General features: G+C 44.4%; 1 protein-coding gene across 2 annotated transcripts in view; it reads left to right on the forward strand.

The window, feature by feature from the left end:
• Positions 1–17,864, forward strand: part of MOGAT2 (monoacylglycerol O-acyltransferase 2) — a 35,597-nt gene extending 17,733 nt beyond the window's left edge. For both annotated transcript variants that reach the window (XM_088140455.1, XM_088140454.1), the window contains exons 3-6: positions 8,000–8,204; positions 12,542–12,716; positions 15,174–15,373; positions 16,898–17,864. In XM_088140455.1, the coding sequence (XP_087996581.1) occupies positions 8,000–8,204; positions 12,542–12,716; positions 15,174–15,373; positions 16,898–17,052 (735 nt within the window). In that variant the 3' untranslated portion in view covers positions 17,053–17,864. The remainder of the gene's footprint in view (positions 1–7,999; positions 8,205–12,541; positions 12,717–15,173; positions 15,374–16,897) is intronic.
• The last annotated feature ends 971 nt before the right edge of the window (positions 17,865–18,835 follow it).

Raw genomic sequence — 18,835 nt, forward strand, 5'->3', positions numbered from 1 at the left:
CGTTACCAAAAATATTCAAGGCTTTTAACATAAACCTTGAATGAGCTTCACATCCTCCAACGTCCCCATCGCTGTCACTGCAGAAATAGTATCATACAGCTTAGGTTTTTTTTCAAAAACTGTATAATATTTTACATACAAATTAGGTAGTTCTATTGTTATATTACTATTCAGTTTATATACAGCAACACAAACTGCTCAGATGTATTTTTTTTAAAGAAATGTCCATTGTAATAGTAAAAAAAAAAAACCTTAACAAACAAATAAATACTTGGGACGGCTAAAGAAAAATTCAGGTTGTCCACGTGGATTGTGAGGATTTAAAAATGGTCAGTGAGGCAGCTCCGTGCTGTGGTGGGCATGTCAGGATGAGCCCTAACAGCCCTTAAAAGGAGCTTTCACATGTGGGCTGCAGAAATTGAAAGTACCACTAGATGGCAGTGATAGAATAAAGAAAACGGCTGGCCTTTGGTGCCATCCAGTGGTCGTCTGAATGTTTGCAGCCCACAAACGCTGCATTCGCTTTTTAATTCCGGCCTTATGGACCTTTTAATCATAGGGCAGAAAGGGAACAGTGCCTCACGCATATAACAGGAGTTCACACAGTAGGCTAAACCAGAAACCCAGGTTATAGCATGCCATGCCTAAACCAAATTTTGATTATTATTTATTACACAGATTTAAAGAATGCCCAGCTTCAATCCACTCTGGTCGTTTTACAAGATGAAAAGCCAGAACAGTCAAATAACAAAATAGATTATATGCGTTCAGGAAAAAAAATCATAAGGAACAATGCAAAAATCTTAGAAGAGCTCACCCAGAGTCTGGGAGAATAGCCAGGATTTCAGCGCCTTTGGGGACATCATCATGGATGACGGGGATCTCTGGGAGGATGCTGTTCCGGAGGGCTGCCACAGAAGCAAAATATGCCGTATGATGGCTTAATTTAATGGCCCAGTTTAGAAAAAACACCCAGACAATGCTGGATTCCAGAAATAGGCTGATTCTCACAATATACCAGGTTAACGTAGCCTAAAATGTTGCACAAACCCAACTAGAGCATTGTATGTTTTCTTCTAACTCTCTTTCAAAGAGAAGAGGAGGAATTTAAGACTGGGGAACGGTTGATGGGATTAACTCAATCGTGGTTTTCTACTTTTGCAGTCAAATCCAGAATGGGGAGCCTTCCTGTCCACATAACCCAGGTTGTCCCCACTTGAACTGGTTCAATGGTCTCTTTGTGGTTGTGGGAAGAGGGCTGGACAGCCTTTGTTTGAAGAGAGCGAGTGGAGAGGATCCTTTTCTCATGGAATATATTTCTTTTACATGGTTCTTTGGCCTATGGCCAAGCAGGTGTTGCAGGCTTTTGAAATACAACAAAGGCCTTTTTTTTTGGCCTGGCGTTTAAGGAGGAGGATTGCACACTCCACAAAAAAACTAATTTTTTTTTAAAACCATCTTAACCTTTCCAAAACCGTGACGCTGATGGCTGGATTTGCACACCAGTCTGAAGCTGGGTCCTGAGTTAACCTATGGTTGGGGTTTGCCTGAAAGGTTGCACTGAAAATGAACGAAGCAGGCTGGGTTCGCACAACAGAAAAACTAGCCCAGATTAAGCAAAATGGGTATACTCGAAGCCACTGGGTCTTTAACTGACCTGGTTAAATGACATGGAGCTGGCATCTTGGGCTCAGTAAAATTCACTGCTGCTACTCATATTTCCTAATATTTTGTTATTCATTAGATTTACACCACTTACAGCAGTGTTGTCCAAACTTGGCCACTTTAAGATGAGTGGACTTCAACTCCCAGAATTGAAGGCTGTCTGGGGAATTCTGGGAGTTGAAGTCCACGATCTTAACATTGCCAAGGTTGAGAAACAGCCCTAAGGGGTGTCTGCAGGAAGGGGCTATATAGTACAGGACAGCTTCTGATGTCATATTGGGGTAGGTGGCCTCTGTCTTGAGAGGAACCATACAAAACATGGAGTGAGTCCAAGTGCTCAGTGCATCATTAAAGAGCAAATGTCTTTTCTTTTTTTAATGATCAGCTGTTCATGTTTACCTTGTTTGTCAGCAGTGCACCAGCCCTCCCTCAACCCATGGTTGCTACGGTACCAGGAAGTGCCGCTGTGTTATTTAACCTGCCCCATTTGTTACACAATATAATCTGGTTTAATGGCTCTTTGGAGCTTGTTATTCCAGGAGGACACAAAGGGCAGGGGAGGTGAGGGGTGTGAATGGGGCGGTGCCCAACCAGTGGGTCACCGGGACTGGAGGTCGCATGTCTTTGTCTCAGGCTCAGAGAGTTGGTTTGAGCTGGTGTGCTTGGAACGTGGGTCAGACGCTGAGCAGATCATGGATCTCAACCAGACTCAACTTGTGGACACTAGCTGTGAACCCTAGAAAAGGGGAGATGATTTGAAGCGGTGGGGACATTAAATGATATAAGCTTCTGGAAGGGGTGGTGCATGGAAGGAGGCAAAAAAGTTAAGATGGTACCATCTTGACTTCTTTGACTCTCCCACCGCAGATGCCCAGGGTCAGGATAGTGAGTGGTGGAACTCCTGGACCAGGAAGAGGGAGCCCACGTTCTCGTCCCCCCTCCATCACAGAAGCTTCCTGTGGGGTTTGGGGCCAATCTATCCCTCATCCCAACCTACCTCACAGGGCTTTTATTGGGAGAAAAAGAGGAGGAAGGAGTACAAGGTACCCCACGTTGAGGTCCTGAAGAGAAGGTAGGATAGAACTCTAACAAATAAATAGATAACAGATCAAATCTAAAAGATAATTTTTAATCGTAATTTTATTATAATTTACAACTACAATGATAAAACATCAACAGAAATAGAATAAAAAGAAAAAATAGAAGGTGCAGAAAAGACAAAGAAAAAAGAAAAGAAAGAAAAAATAAGAATATAGTAAAGAAAACGAAAATAAATATACAATGAGGTGACTTCCACCTTCATCACAAGTGTAAACAATTTTAGCAACTTATCACCTTCTCTTAAAATACAACAAACGATTTCTTCTTCCTGTATCCCATCTCTTATCTATAAGCAAATCCATAAAGCATTGTCATTTCAGTCCTGGTGTCTGCAAAAGTCCATTAAGGGTTACCAGAGATATCAACTTATCTTTTTTAACCTTGATCAAATAAACCAACTTTATATTCCTTTTTTTTACTTTTAGCAATCTTGATTTTTAGTCCCTTCAAATAATGTCCTAAAACTTGATTTATTTTCTTTTTTTCTTTGTCCCTTCTCACAAAATTATTCAAAGCTTTAAGAAGCCTCTTTTGTAAATCCAATACAGGAAAATGATCCATTCTCTTGTTTTGTTATTTGTATATCTCTTTTAATTATTAAATATCAGTCGGTTATTATTAGTAAGTCAAAATTAAATGTTCTTCTCCTTTAACTGTAATCTCTAGTTCCTTCTAGATCCCTCTAGTGTCCAACCTCCAAAGTCCCAACCTATCATTTTTTTTAAAGAGAATTCAAAACAAAAGAATTTTCCCATGGGAAAGATTCTTATAATTAGTTCCAAAATATTATTTCAAATCAATCTGGATCCTTAATCCATTTGTAACTTTCCAAAATCAAAGTTCTAATCACCCTTTTGCTGTTTATTCCAAAAGAAAAAAAACATTAAGTCCTTACATTTGTATTTAAAACTTCTTTTGCTAAGGATTGAAAGAAACTCACCCGGTGCTTGATCCAAAGGTTCCTAATAGCTGAAAAACAATTCACAAGCAATTTCCAAAAGTGATTAGAAAAGGAAGTATGTGAACCCTGTCTCCTTTTGAAGGCATCAACCACAGTTTGAGCAAGATGGCTATTCCCTCATCTCCCACAGCCCTAAACCTGCTGGAGACTGCTCTCTTGTGGTCTCTTCACGAGGAACAACTGTCTGGAGCACTTGTGGGTGATCTCAGGTCCTCTCCTTGTCCAGAGAGGAATTACCAAGAGCCGGTCTACTCACTGGCTCTTCATTCCACCATGGTCACTGGCTCTGCTTTTAGATAAAAGATAAATCTGAATAGATTCCCCATTCAGAAGCTGAGGAGACGAGCTGGTTGGATAATAATGTCAATGGAAGAGTGTCTTCCACCACATCAGATGGTTGTTTAGGAGACCAAAGGAAGTGATCCTTGGTGGAGAAACCATAATATCTGTCCCCTGGGGGCAGTTGTCTCAATGTAAGAATGGCCCTGACACTGCAATGGTCTTTTGTTGTGGTTGTGAAATGTACAATTTGATGAAATGTTACACTTTCTACTCTGGAGCTTCATCTCTACATCGCCAAGGCAACTTGGTTACAATTTTGGGAACCAATTTTACAGACTAGATTTTCTTTCTTTTTTTGTTCTTGTTAAAATGCTTAGCTTGTCTTTCCAAGCCACATCTTCCCAGGACAATTTATAATCCTTAAAATCCCAAAAATAAATATATTGAATCACCATGAAAATCTACCATTACTGTAAATCATCATAGAACAAAATAATAAAATACAGTGCCAGAGTCGTTAAAAAGAACGCCCCTATTCCGACCTTTACAGGGGAACAAATGAGGTAAAAATTGGCAGGTTAGGGGCAATTTGACAAATAGGGGGTCATGTTGGGGTTGAGGCCTGGAGCCTTTTTGAGAAATTATTCTTGGTTTGCTAAAATTCCCTTGGTTCGTCAAGATTTTACTGTATTATTTTAATACAGCATGAGTGTTTGTACAAACAGAAGGGCAGAGTTTAAATAATAATAAGAATAATAGTATAAATATTCTTCTTTGCTTCCTTCTAGTTTCTTGGCACAGCTTAATGAGTAATATTATTATTAATAAAAATAAATACGCTATTCTTCTTTGCTTCCTTCTAGTTTCTTTACACAGCTTTCAAAAGCCTGATGACCCTGCTCCCTTGTATTACCTTTGTATTAAATGTTGAAATAGGATGGACAATTTTATGCCCATTTGCAAGGCTTGCGTTGGGAATGAAACAAAGAAGAGTAATTGTGCAATTCCACTGATATGCCCACAGTCAAACTTTAACCCCCATAAATCTTGTCCTTTGCCAAGTCACCCACTACATGTCATAAATCTACCTCTTAAAAATGAATGGCTTAAAACCAAATTCTATGCCATGCTAAATCCTTCGGCTCTCAAACTTGTAAGAAGTTGGGGATGGAGGGCTAAGTGGATCTTGCTTTACGTATTAGGAAGGTGCAGAATTTGGCAAGAAGTCCGGAACTTTTATTCTTTTTAAAAAGGGGACACTCTGAAAGAGGTTTGGATGTGTGTATCTAAGCTTAATTTCTAGTAATTAAAAGGCAGGACTTTTAAATACCCTGGATAGCTTCTTTAAGTGGGATAAATGGTGCCAAAGAGGGATGCAGCTACGTGAATAAATGTGATACTTCGTTCAGTTTGAATGCAGAATTTGATTTGCTTTGGAGTGGGAACCATATTTTTATGCAGGGGGGAACTGGGGTGGGAAGAAAAGGAAGCCAACACGGGGCACGTTTTCTTCTACGCAGTAGCTTTGAAACATGATATGTTTTCGCATGATCCCACTTCTGCAGGAATGACTTTGTAAGGACAAACAGGGGAACATCTTGTGCCCAACCAGGACAGTCGAAGTGCCAGCTCCATAATAGTCTCATTAATCAGAAGGAACCGTGAAAGAAGCACATTGCAAGTGGCTAGTAAACAGCTGGGATTCGTAAGTGCTTGGTGCTCCTGGTGATAAATTAACCCCAGTGAGAGGAAGGATCCTAGAAATTCAGGAGGAGGAAAGCCATTAGATTATTTAACTGTGTGCTGGTTCAAATAAGCGTGGCACAGAAAAATTGCAGGTGTGCTTTGAGAAACAAGGCAAAGGGTCATCTCAGGATCATGGAATGGAAGAGTTGAAAGGGACCTTGGAGATGGGTTGATAGTCCAACCTCTGCCTGGTGTAGGAATCCACAATTACAGCATCCTTGATAGATGCCATCCACTCCTTCCTTGAACACTGCCAGAAGAGAAGCCACTTCCATCCCAAGACCCCCAACTCCATTGTTGAACAACTCCTACCTAGGAAGTTCTTCCTGATGTCCCACCAAATTTGACTTCCTTGGAGTATCATAGACTCATAGAACGTAAGGTTTGGGAGATACCTTAGAGGTCCTCCAGTCCAGCCTTTTGCCTAGGGCAGAAATCTACTCTTCCAGCACTCCCCAAAAGATGGCCTTTGTTTAAATGCCTCCAGAAAAGCCTCTCCCAAGACAATCTGTTCTCACTGGTAGGAACATCGTCCCGATGTCCAATTGAAATCTCTTTCCTTGTACAGTAAGTCCCTTGTTTTGTGTTAGGTCTTCTGGAACAGCTTGGAATAATTCTGCCCCAGTTTCTGCAGGACATCTTCTCAGGTACTCGTGTCTTCTTATGCCTGCAAACTCTCTTGGGTGCATGGACACTCACACACACAAGCCCACAGATCGCTTCTTGGTGGGACTCGTCTGCAGGGCATCCCACCTTTACCTGATGCCTTTCTAGTTAAGATGATCAAGTAGTGGGTGAAGTGAAGATGCTTGGGCTAGGTGGGGAAAGCTGAAAATATCTGCCGTAGCTTCTCGCTCTTCCTGTTTCCTTCCCCTAGGGCAGGAGAGTTCACTTCTGCATCAGGATACAGCAAGGGAATGTTCTCCTGGTTCAAGCCAGAGGCCCAGTAGAACAGCCTGTCCTCAAAGGAGGCTGCCTGCTGTATCTTTCCCTGAGTTGCTGCTCTAGACAGAACTTTCTAAGAGCAAAGGAAAGTTGTGTCCTGCATCAGTGGCTTATGAATGAGCTGCTTTTCCTGTTTGTTCCTCTGATCCATCGAGAGGCAAAGCTCCAGATAAATTTAAGAGGGATAGGCAGGCTGAGTTCAAACCCCACTCCCTTCTAGAACCGAAGATGTTACCTAGACGGGTCATGAAACGTCTGCAAGAAAACCACCCAGCTCAGAGAGCCCCAAGGACTCCACAGTTCAACCCCGAGCTACATATATTCTCTTCTATTGGTAATCATTGTGCATTTAAGACTCCAGGAGACCCATATTCCAGAGAAGTTTTACAGCGTACAAGCATTCCTTGGAGATATTGCGGGTTCGGTTCCAGACCACCACAATAAAGTGAATATCGCAATAAAGCCAGTCACACAATTTTTTTGGTTCCCCAGTACATATAAAAGTTATGTTTACCCTATACTTTAGTCCAGTGTTTCTCAACTTTGGCAACTTGAAGACGTGTGGACCTCAGCTCAAGCTGGCTGGGGAATTCTGGGAGTTGAAGTCCACGCGTCTTCAAGTTGCCAAAGTTGAGAAACACTGTTGTAGTCTATTAAGTGTGCAATAGCATTATGTCTAAAAAACCAATGTTCATATCTTTATTAAAAAATACTTTATTGCTTAAACATGCTAATCGTTATCTGATTAATAATAATGAAAACGTTTGAAATATTGCGAGAATTCCCAAAATGTGACCCAGAGACACAAAGGGAGCAAATGCTGTTGGAAAAAGGGCGCCGAGAGACATGCTCGACACAGGGTTGCTACAAACCTTCAACTTGTTAAAAAACACAATATCTGCGAAGCAAAATAAAACGAGGTATGCCTTTATGTCAAAAGTTCCCAGCGTGCCCAGCGTTAAGCTAATGGCTCAGCTAAAACAGAATCCCACTGTGTTTCTTAGTTTTTTTTAATATGAAACAATAGCTCACCCATCAGAGACTTTCTGGAGATAGTTAGAATAATTTCAGTTTCTCTACCCCACTACTTTAGCAGAGAAATACCTATTTGTCCAGCTCCTCGATGGCCTCTGAAGGTAACAGATTATTTCCCCAAACTCAGAGAAAGTCTGAAGGAGTCAAGGTTGCCCCAACACAACGGTTGGTTGACTCACTCATGCTTTCGCCATCTTTCTTTCAAAAGAGAGCCGAGGGAGGATGAGAAATGTACAAGGATCCTCAATGTCTTTGGTCTTACAGCTTGTGAAGACGGCAGAATTGGATCCGGCCAAGAATTACATCTTTGGTTTCCATCCTCACGGCATCTTGGTGGCTGGTGCGTTTGTTAATTTCTGCACCGAAGCAACAGGCTTTTCCAAACTCTTCCCCGGACTGACCTCTCACATGATGATGCTGAATCTGTGGTTTCGGGCCCCCTTTTTCCGGGATTATCTGATGAGTGGAGGTAAGCAAACTCAGAAGGGATCTCTCATGAATTGGGAATCTTCTGAAGGAGGTAGAGATGGGGATCTCTTGAAAGCTTCTCCCAATCCAGAGGGAGCTGGAGATCCTTTGGGAAGGCTGACAAATGTTGCTCTCGCCAAATGGTTCTTGCTGGAGAAAAATCTGTTAGGAGAAAACATGCGAATTTATTTTCATCCCGTTTCCAACATACAAGCTTTCTCTCCCTCCTCCCTTGGCCCCGAGATGAGTTTCGTTGCATGGTCAAGTGGGACACAAGAATACTTCAGTCTCCAAGTACTTATTATGGGTTGGCAAAGCCAGGTCAAACACACATGGATTGTTCTGAAACGCTCCATGGGCAAGACCTTGAAACAGAAAAAAAACAGGGTGTACTTCTAACTGACCAAGAAGGAACTACAGGAGCATAACCTGATTAGTTATGAAAAGTTTAAAAGAGATTGTCTGTGCCAGTGTTTCTCAACCTTGGCAGCTTGAAGATGGGTGGACTTCAACTCCCAGAATTCCCCAGCCAGCATGGGTGGCTGGGGAATTCTGGGAGTTGAAGTCCACCCATCTTCAAGCTGCCAAGGTTGAGAAACACTGCTCTGTGGTGTTAAACTACAAATTTCCGCTAGTTTTAATAGTCTGACCAACTTCCTCTTGAAATCTAGCCACTAATGCAGAGGGAAAGTAGGCTAAAAGCTTGCTAATGAATGACTGCTATACTTAAAACTTTGACTATGCTCAGGAGCTCTATGCTAACCCTCTTATTAATATTCAAATCGCTTAAATCCTTCCACGCTATCACAGCGGAGTTAGTGCATCCCAAAATACTTCGTTAAAAGCCCATGGTACTCCATTTTCACGTGCACAGCTCAAAGGCATCTCTCTTTTTTCTCTTCCTCTTTCCTAATGTCCATTTTTTGGCAGCTGTACATTCACCACTGAGAAGTTATTGCATTAATGATACTGATCTTTGTTGCCACAGAAATATCCTTTTCTGTGATCCATCCTATTCATGATCTTGTCTAAAATTTTGGTTGTCCTACCAACAAAATTCCCTTTACTTCTCCAGCATCTGTGTATTCTTGAGCTGAGGGTACCAAAAGCATCTGCCATTTCCATTTTTGGTGGTCCACTGAGCGCTCACCGACCACGCTGGTTGACATTTGTCTTCTTAATATTTAACATTAACTTGCATGTCTTGTTTTCCCTCTTAACTGTCATTATGAGTAGTTCCAGGTCTTCTTGACTTTCGTCCAACAAAGTTGTATTCAGTGGAGTCTGCAAGGGGTGTGTGTGTCAGACCCACAGAAGCTGTGCTATGCTGGCAGGACACCCTCCTTCCTCTTCTGGACAGGTGTTGCAATGTTGCTTTCGTGGCTCTGATGAAAGCAACAAAAAGTTGGGGGCATTGCTGGGGCCATTGTTCACTGCAAAGGTTCCTCAGAAAAATCATCAGGTTTTCTTATGCATCCGTTTGCTTTACTGTATTCTACATTCTAGCCTGATCTACACGGTCTAATGTCCAGTGTTTCTCAACCTCAGCAACTTTAAGATGTATGGACTTCTCTTCTCTTCTCTTCTCTTCTCTTCTCTTCTCTTCTCTTCTCTTCTCTTCTCTTCTCTTCTCTTCTCTTCTCTTCTCTTCTCTTCTCTTCTCTTCTCTTCTCTTCCCTTCCCTTCCCTTCCCTTCCCTTCCCTTCCCTTCCCTTCCCTTCCCTTCTCTTCTTCTGTGTAAGTTTTTAAGCAAGACTTTGCTTGTGTGAAGAATTAGTGCAGTGCTTCAGTCATTTGTGCAGTCTCTTGCATCACCCGTCTTTGATATAGTCCAATCTTTTCTCATCTCTAGGCCACCTGTCTTGTTCTGTGTCTGCTGACGTATAACTGTTAGCACTTTAACCGTCCCTTCTCCTAAAGCTTTAGACAGTTCAATGGATACTTCATCTGCAATTCTGCCCATTTGCCCAAGTATTTATGTATTTAGGGCATTTCTGTACTATTTCCCATTGAAAGAAATCTGGAAGCTTTTGCCATTAAAATAGGAATATTACAATTAAAAGCAGGAGATTGCAACTAAGGCAGCAGTATTCCTAAATTAACTCCACGTTTTTCTTTGACTTCCTCCAATCTGCTTAAAATGTACCTCTTATTTCCCTTTCTTGTTATTTTCCTCTACATGTCAACATTCTTGATGGAGATGCTTTTCCTTGTCCTTTCTGGTTTGATGTTGGAAGTCTGTGTTCAGTCACTGAGTTTCCTTTTTTGCTCAATGCTTTCATCTTCCATCTTTCTCTGGCTATCACAATAGCTTGTTCTGAAAGCCAGAGAAATTTCAGAAAGGTCATCTTTGACATTTTCAAGCCATCGCTTTTCAAGATGGAGGTCTCCTTGGGACTGGATTGTATTTCTCCATCTTCTGCTCCCTATTATGTTGATGATTTGGTTCCCACGCTGTGCATCTGGCGATGTCCCTGTGCAGAGTCTGTGTTTCTGCTGCTAGAAGCAGCTTTGGCAATAAACAATTCTCTGCAAAACTCACGAAAAGTCTCTCCTGCATGAGGGCCTTTGCCCAATCCATCTTCCTGTATTTCCATCTTCCTTTATTTCTCCAACTTTTGCATTCCAATCCCCACGAACAACGTTTCACTGAATCCTGGTCTCACGGGGTGGGAAGAGTCCTGGAGGCCTTCTAGTCCAACCCCCTGTCCAGGGTAGGAATCCTCATGCTGTCCCAGGCAAATGGGGTCCACCCTTAGCCTGAAAAGCTCCAGTGAGGGAGAACCTTTTCTTGACATTGCATTTAGCTCTTCTTCCGTAATGCCTCCTCCAGCATCTGGAATTGGGCCATATGCTTGAACAACTTTGATGTTCACTGGATATCCACTAATTCTCAAAGATATGAGCCTGTCATTGACTCAACTATAGCTGAGCATGTATTAACAATGTTCTTTCAGAGTATCACTGCCATGTCACCCTGAATATCTGGGTTGAAGTGCTTCATTCCACTCACCTATTCCTGAAATATCCAGTTTAGTAGCCTCTCCTTCTGCTTTGACAATTTCAGTTTTTTCTTGGTTGCTGCTTCTTGTTTTCCACGTCCCAGATGTTTGCGTTTCCATCAAACAAGGATGCAGGCACTGTCAATGACCAGATACTCTTGTGCCTTATTTTGGCTTCACCATCACCTCCAGATCTCCTCATGAGCATCTGATGATCTTTCCCCATGCCTTTGGGCCTGGAAGCCTTGTCCCCTGGCACCCAGAGATGCCTACATGTTTCAGCCATGCCCATACATCTTCCTTGACAATAACACAGATGTGGTTTGTCAGTGTCTTCATTTAGCTTTGATTCTGGAGTTCCTTCACACCAACACAGCTGCATCTCTCCCCTCCCCACTGTGGATTGCCTTTAGCTTCCCCACCCTCTTTTGACCTCATCGGCATCAAGGGAGACCTACCAGAAGCGCCTGCCCCTCCAGCCACGCTCTCAGGGTCAGCAGCACTGCTGAGCTGTCCCACCACCACAAGTGGTGAACCTCTGGGAGGCTTTAAAGGATAACGCTGAAACATCCATCACATCGCCTCCCATAAACTGCCACCCTTCAGATAGGCTGGACTACGACTTCCATCATTGGCAGGCAGCTGGGGGTTAAGGTCCTCTGGCTGCCAGGCTTCCCCTAGCAGATTAGTTTGGGACCCGTTGAAGAGGCACACAAGGATCCAGGAACGTCTAAATATAGTTCTAGAAAAGGTGAGAAATCCCTATGATAGCATTCCAGCCACCGCCGTGGTCAAATGCCAACGGTAGTTAGAACAATCGCTCTTCAGTTTTATTCCGCCTCTTTCTCCCCTTCCACGCTACGTAAAGTTCTCGAAGCAAATCCCTCTGGGGCAGGAGATGCAGTTCCCGTCTGCTCCGTGTTTGGGTAACAGCCCGATCTAGCATCAGGTTGTTTCCCTTTAACTGTGTCAGAACCGACTTTCACACCAGGCCGACTCTGGGATTCCTCCTCTTTGCCGGCCTGGCCCTGCTCTTGTCTGCAGCGAAGCCCAGGCTGGAGCGAGCCCCCCGTTCTGCCTTCCTGAGGACGTCTGTGCACTTCCTGGGACTCCAGGACTGTTCTGGAAAGCAAAGAAGATGCCAGAGGCGGACCCCTTGCTGGGCACCACGCTGGCTTCCCATCTGCAAAGTTAAAATAGTGTTTTTGAAAGGTGGGGCGGAGAGCTTGGTAGTCTCCAGAGGAAGCAACCGCAGAACTATCGGTGACCTGGATGGAGAAGAAGGCTGTTGGGGGCTTTAACGTTCCTCTTCTTTCTCCTGCTTTCCTTCACCCAGGTTTAATCCCCTCCGACAAGGAATCTGCGTGCTACCTTTTGAGGAAGGAGGGGGGTGGGAATGTCGTGGTCATTGCTGTGGGAGGGGCCCGAGAGGCCCTAGATGCCCGCCCCGGAGCATTCACCCTCCTGCTGGAGTCTCGGAAAGGCTTCGTTCGGCTGGCCATAGAGCATGGGTGAGTTGGAACCGCCGGTGGGGGACGTGGTCTTCCTGTACAGCTGGGATGTGGCGAGAGTCACCTTATTTCCTGGTTAGAGTGGGATTGCTCCACCGTCCAGGCACCCTGGCTGGGGTCAAGCCCCCCGCAGATGGGCAAGATCAAGGAAGCAGGGAAGTGTCCTTAATGCCCATCTGGGGTAAACACAGAACTTTGGACCCTGCACGAGGAATTTTCTGGGCTCATTCATTGTGGGTTCATTAAGGTGGAGCCTCTTTGAATCATCTGAAATGCTTCTTCCCAGGTGTCTCCCCACCTGGGCTGAGTTGCTGTGGGTGAGATCAGCTTCTCTCTCTTCATCGTTTGCGCCTAACCTCCCATTCCTTCCTTTTCGTAGCTGGCTTCCAAAATGCAGGCTGCATTGATCGCCAAAAGGGAGGGTGGGTTTAGTCTCTGGTCCCAATTTGCTCTCCCTGCCTGGCACAGACAGAGGGGAAGCGAGATTCGAAAGCATGCTGCAGCCCTCGCACGAGCCTGCTAGCCACGACATTTATCCCAGTCCAACTGCTTCAGCGTGGTGCCCTCTCTGAGAGTCTGTTGGAAGCATTTCCTGCCCAAAACAGCCTGCCAGCTGGTCAGGTCTTCCAAACCTGCCTTAGCTTGGTGCCTCTTGCCACGAAACCAGCGCGGCTGGTCTTAATCTTGGGGACTACAGAGCCATGCGTGCCCCTAGCTCAAAATCACAGCTTTCTTCCTTTTTTTTTACTAACAAGGTCCCCTGATTAGAAATGGGAGAACAAGTGGATATGGGTTGATCCAAAATGAGATTTATGGGATGGGTCCAATTGCTCTCTTTATGACAGGAGACATATAGGTAAATGACATTTCTGGATTAATATACAGTTAGTCCTCACTTAACAACCATTCGTTTAGTGACCGTTTGAAGTTACAATGGTGCCAAACAAAGGGACTTATAACTGATCCTTACACTTATAACAGTTGGAGCACCCCTGCAGTCACGTGATCGCGATCCAGACACTTGGCAACCAGCTCGCACTTATGATGGTTGCAGTGTCCTGGGATCATGTGATTGACATTTGCAACCTTCCCAGCTGGCTTCTGGCAAGCAAAATCAATGAGGAACCACGTGATTCATTTAATGACTGCATGATTCGCTTAATGACCACGGCAAAAAAGGTTGTAAAATCAGTGCAACTCACTTAACAACTACCCTGCTTAACAATAAATTTTCCGGTCCCTATTGGTCATTAAGCGAGGACTACCTGTACCCTGGGGTGTTAACAGCATAACTGAAGGGACTAACCCTTCCACTGTGTCTTTTGTGATCCAACTGAGCTTAGAAATAATTGCCAGTCTATTGCAAATTACCCATCTTCCTACCAAGAGATCTTGATTTATCTTTGTACCAGGTCTGATTAGATTACTCTATTATTATTATTATTACTATTACTATTACTTCTTCTAATCTACGCAATAACTAAGGTTCCCTGAGCAGATTACAAAGTTTCTAAAATATTTTATAAACCAAGCGAAAAAAACCCACGTAATCAAATGCAATTAATAAATAGCATGAGAAGCAGTTTGGTGCAGTGGTTAAAGGCACCAGGCTAGAAGGTGAGTTCTAGTCCTGCCTTGGGCACAAAGCCAGCCAGGTGACCTCAGGCCAGTCCCTCTCTCTCAGCTCAGGAAGACGATCAGGGCCAACCAAGTCCAAAAGTCTTGCCAAGAAACCTTCAGGAACGTGTCCAGGTGGCCCCTAGGAGTCAACACTGACTTGAAGGCATCAGAAATAATAACGATAAAAAAATAAATAGCATAGGAAAGTTGCAAAATATACACAAGTGTAAGCTGTGTTCAAACACACTTAACCTAGTTCCTGAATCAACCCAATTTCTGGGTTCATTTGAGCCCTAAACTAACCACAGAAAATGGCTTTGCCCAACACATGAACCAAGGTTGAACACTAATCAAACATAGTAGGTTGTACAGGTCTCTTAAAAGTCTGTCATTCTATATATGTTCTACCAAAATCAGCCATGTCTTCACCAGTCCTGGTTAAGGGTATTGTGTGAACAAGGTATTGGATGAGCACTTAAGATCTTACTGGCTACAAAACTATAAAAACGCCAAGGAGAAGGGGAATGCCTTGGACTGCTGATGAAGACATCATCAGCTTAATCCCTGGAGATGACCTCCTGCACCTGGAAGTCCAAGTGTGAAGAGGGGTGGGGGCCGCCATGACAGACCCCCAAATGTCATTCACAGGCTTCCTTCCAAGTTGAAAAGCATCAAGGGACAGGGCTTAAGAAGGGGTACAAATTGGACCCCTTATCAGCTACTCTACGTGGGTCCAGATGATAGTCCCTGATCCATCATCTGTAGCCACCCAGCCTGCTTCAGCTGCCCCAGCCCTGTTGATTCAATGTTTTCCTTCCTGCTGTTCCCTGCTCCTAGCACGGCGCTGGTCCCCGTGTTTTCCTTTGGAGAGAATGAGCTGTTTGATCAAGTCGAAAACCCCAAAGGGTCCTGGCTGAGGTGGACCCAACAGCATTTGCAGAAGATCATGGGGATCTCCTTGCCTCTCTTCCACGCCAGAGGGATCTTCCAGTACACCTTCGGATTTATGCCCTACCGGCGGCCCATCTACACCGTGGGTAGGTCCATGTTGGTTATGTGGCACTCAGAAAGAAGAGGCAGGTAAAGCAGGGGAGGGGTTTCTGGGCATGTTCCACCTGCATCGTTCTTGATGCTCCCATCGCTTCTCAGGCGATGAATTCTATGTGGCTTCAGAAAGGACGTCTGGTGCCAGCTTGGCAGAATCAGCATCACGGTTGAAGCCCTGCATTTTTTTTTTAATGTGCATGGACCTTCTTCCTGCGAACTTTCTTCGGCGGGGAGGGACATCAAACACCGATGGCCCTTCGTCTGTATTTCTGGAAGTGTAAAAGCTTGAACACTTTTTGTGAGCTAGTGAACCAGACAACTCAGCCAGTTTACCCAGCTATGATCTAGTGTTTTGTGCAAAGCTAGAAAATGTGTAATTTTTATCATCTCTTCAGTCTACTGATAAAAATAAGCCTTTTTAAAAATGGAGCGCAACTCTTGGTGACCTGCATCCATGCCATTTCCTAAGCAATAATATGCAAGCGGGGTGTTTTTCAACTTCCCAGTCTAGCCTCCAGCCGTGGGATTCTCTGGTGGTCTCTCATCCAAAGATGTGTCAGCCTTACCAGGTAGACCAGATAAGCTAATTCTACTTTATTGTAAGGCTACCTTAACAGAATCTTGCAAGTCTGAAAGTACAATTCTCTCCTCCCTCCCGCTTTACAGCCTGAGAAACTAGGGAGGGTCTCTTCTGAGACTCTTGCCCAACTCATTATCCAGCTGTGGGCTGTGCTGTCTCTTATCTGACCGTTCTCTTTGTCCCGTCTCCAAAAGGTCTTTCCCACATATCATTTCAATATGAAACAATATGACCCTGTTTAGCGTGTCCAGGTCAGCCCAGGTCAGTGAGGTGCTGGCCCCTTCTCTGGAGGTCCATCTATCTAGCCTAAATAGATTTCCAGAAAAGAAAAATTCCCCTTGAGTCAAGAGCTCCATAGCCCATCACTTCCATCTTCTCAGCAACAACACAGAAATCGGGGATGTTTGACCTCCTCCTCTTTCAGCCCTTCGAGGGAGGCCAGGTCAAGAATAGATACCGCTGGGATTTGTGGAACAGATTAACAGACTCTTGAAAGCCTGTCCCAAATCTTCACTGCCCCCTTTTTAAGGGCCAAAAGATCAAGGCATTCTCTTTCTCACACTTTCTACTTTTCCAAGAGTGAGTCACCTCTTGGCCTCCCCTCCTTCCTTCTTGAGGCCAGAGCTACGTTCCTCTACTTACTCTAAACTACAGCCTTAGGATTTTCTGCTTGGTCTCCCATCCAAGTCCCGCCCCGTAGCTTTTGGAGATCCACCAAGGTTGCTCAATCCTGCCATCTACTGGGCGTGAGGCTGTAGTTTCTTCCCCCTTATTGAGCATCCCGCCCCAACCAAATCTGCAGACCCAAAGCTCTGCCTGGCGATCGGTACTGCTAGGGGCGTGCGCAGATTCCTGGTTAAGCCACGTCCTCCTGCTTGGTCATCCTGCTTTCCCTGAATGTCTTCTTCTGTTTGTCTTCCTCTGACCCCTCCAGTGGGAAAACCCATTCAGGTTAAGAAGAAGCACAACCCCAGCCAAGAGGAAGTCGATTTGCTCCACAGCAGATACCTGGAGGAGCTCTGCAAGCTGTTTGAGGAGCATAAATTGAAGTACAACGTGCCAGAGGACATGCATCTCACCTTCATATGAGACGTGGAAACCACGAACCACACAGCGTCTTTGGCACTGGTGGCAAAGAACATCAAACCCGCGAGTGACAAGTCAAACAGGAAGAACTCTCTTTTCCACCTGGCGGCTGTGAACCTGCTTTTTTCTCGCCCGTGTCCTCTGTCAGTCCCTTCTTCTCGGCCGTGAGAATCAGCGATGCCTACCCAGCGATGTCAGCCCTCCTCATCCTTTGCTGTAGGCCGACAAACAATTGATCTGGATTTGACTTCACGTTGATTTGGCGCATTGCCCCCAGCTTGGGAGGGTGGGGATAAAATAGGTTTTGGAGTTCAAAAGAGCATCTTTGGCACCGGAAGACTGTTGTCCAAACTCGAACAAGGATTGGAAGAAAATGAGCAATAGACAATTTAGCAGAAACAAATTGCATTCAACAGGGAATCTGTGTAATGTAGTGTTTTTCAATCGTGGCAACTTGAAGAAGTGTGGACTTCAACTCCCAGAATTCCCCAGCCAGCATGGCTGGCTGGGGAATTCTGGGAGTTGAAGTCCACCCATGCTGGCTGGGGAATTCTGGGAGTTGAAGTCCACACATCTTTAAGTTGCCAAAGTTGAAAAACACTGGTCTAATGGTTTGAAGACCATGGCTTCTATCTTTCCAATATGTGGTTACGGGACCAATAATCTGGTTAGAATATCGCAAACTTTTAAAATGAATGGACTAGCCCATGCTGTAACAGCTACAGGAAGGTGGGTCATTATTGATAGCCCCTAGTGTGACTATTTGTAATAAAATCATGGCAAAAGCAGATATATTCCATTGCCTTTTGACAGTACCACTTGTCTGGATCACTTTCGTTTCATTGCTCCGTCGCTCCTTCTCTGTATTTTTTTACATCATAAATGTTGGACCTATATAAAGAACCCAAAGTATTTTGAAGGACTGTTTTTGTAAACTGCTTTATGGGAACCAGGTTTTGGCTGAAAAGCAAAATGAAAATATCTGAAATATGATCAGTTGAAGGAGAGTTAGGGGCCGCTGAGTTATCCCTAATGGGAAATTTCCCAGCAAAATGTGGAGGTGCCTTACAATCCAGATAATTAGATATGATTATGATTATTAATGCAGTCTGCTACTTTTCTCTTGAAAATGCCCAGACAGGACCATGGCTGTGTTTACACGACACATTTAGCCAGGTCAGTGACAAACCACATGGCTGCATTCACACAAACATGCTAAGTTGGGTTCATTTTAATTCTGATTCCCCTTTTGACTGGCTTGTGTGAGCTCACCCTGCATGCTTAGTTGATGGCTCGGTGTATTTTCTCCCCTCAGAAAATGAGTTTTTCCGACAATCCAAGAACTGGTGTGGGGCAGTGGTGAAAGTGTTGGACCTGAGCCCCAGGTTCAAGACCTCCCTCAGCTGCAGAAGACCCTTGAGTGGCCTTGGGACAGTCCCTCACCTCCACCCAGCCAACCTCACAGGGTTGCTGTGGCGGGGCCAAATAAGAGGAAGGAGTGATATGGACGCCTCCGAAGGAAAAGCGGGATATAAGACTAAGAATTAAGAGAGGCAGAGTGGCCTAGTGGTCTAGGAGTGGGGAGATCCAGATTCAAATCCTTCCATGGAAGCCCTCTGGGGTCTTTGCACCAGTCACTGAATTAAAATAAAGTGAGATCCCCCTACAACAGCGTTCCTCAACCTTGGCGGCTTGAAGATGGGTGGACTTCAATTCCCAGAATTCCCCAGCCAGCCATGCTGGTTAGGGAATTCTGGGAGTTGAAGTCCACCCATCTTCAAGCTGC

The sequence above is a fragment of the Python bivittatus genome, unplaced genomic scaffold (assembly GCF_059951505.1).
Source record: "Python bivittatus isolate LINGU-HERP-01145 unplaced genomic scaffold, Pbiv_v1 ctg000340_np1212, whole genome shotgun sequence".
NCBI classification, from domain to species: Eukaryota; Metazoa; Chordata; class Lepidosauria; order Squamata; family Pythonidae; genus Python; species Python bivittatus.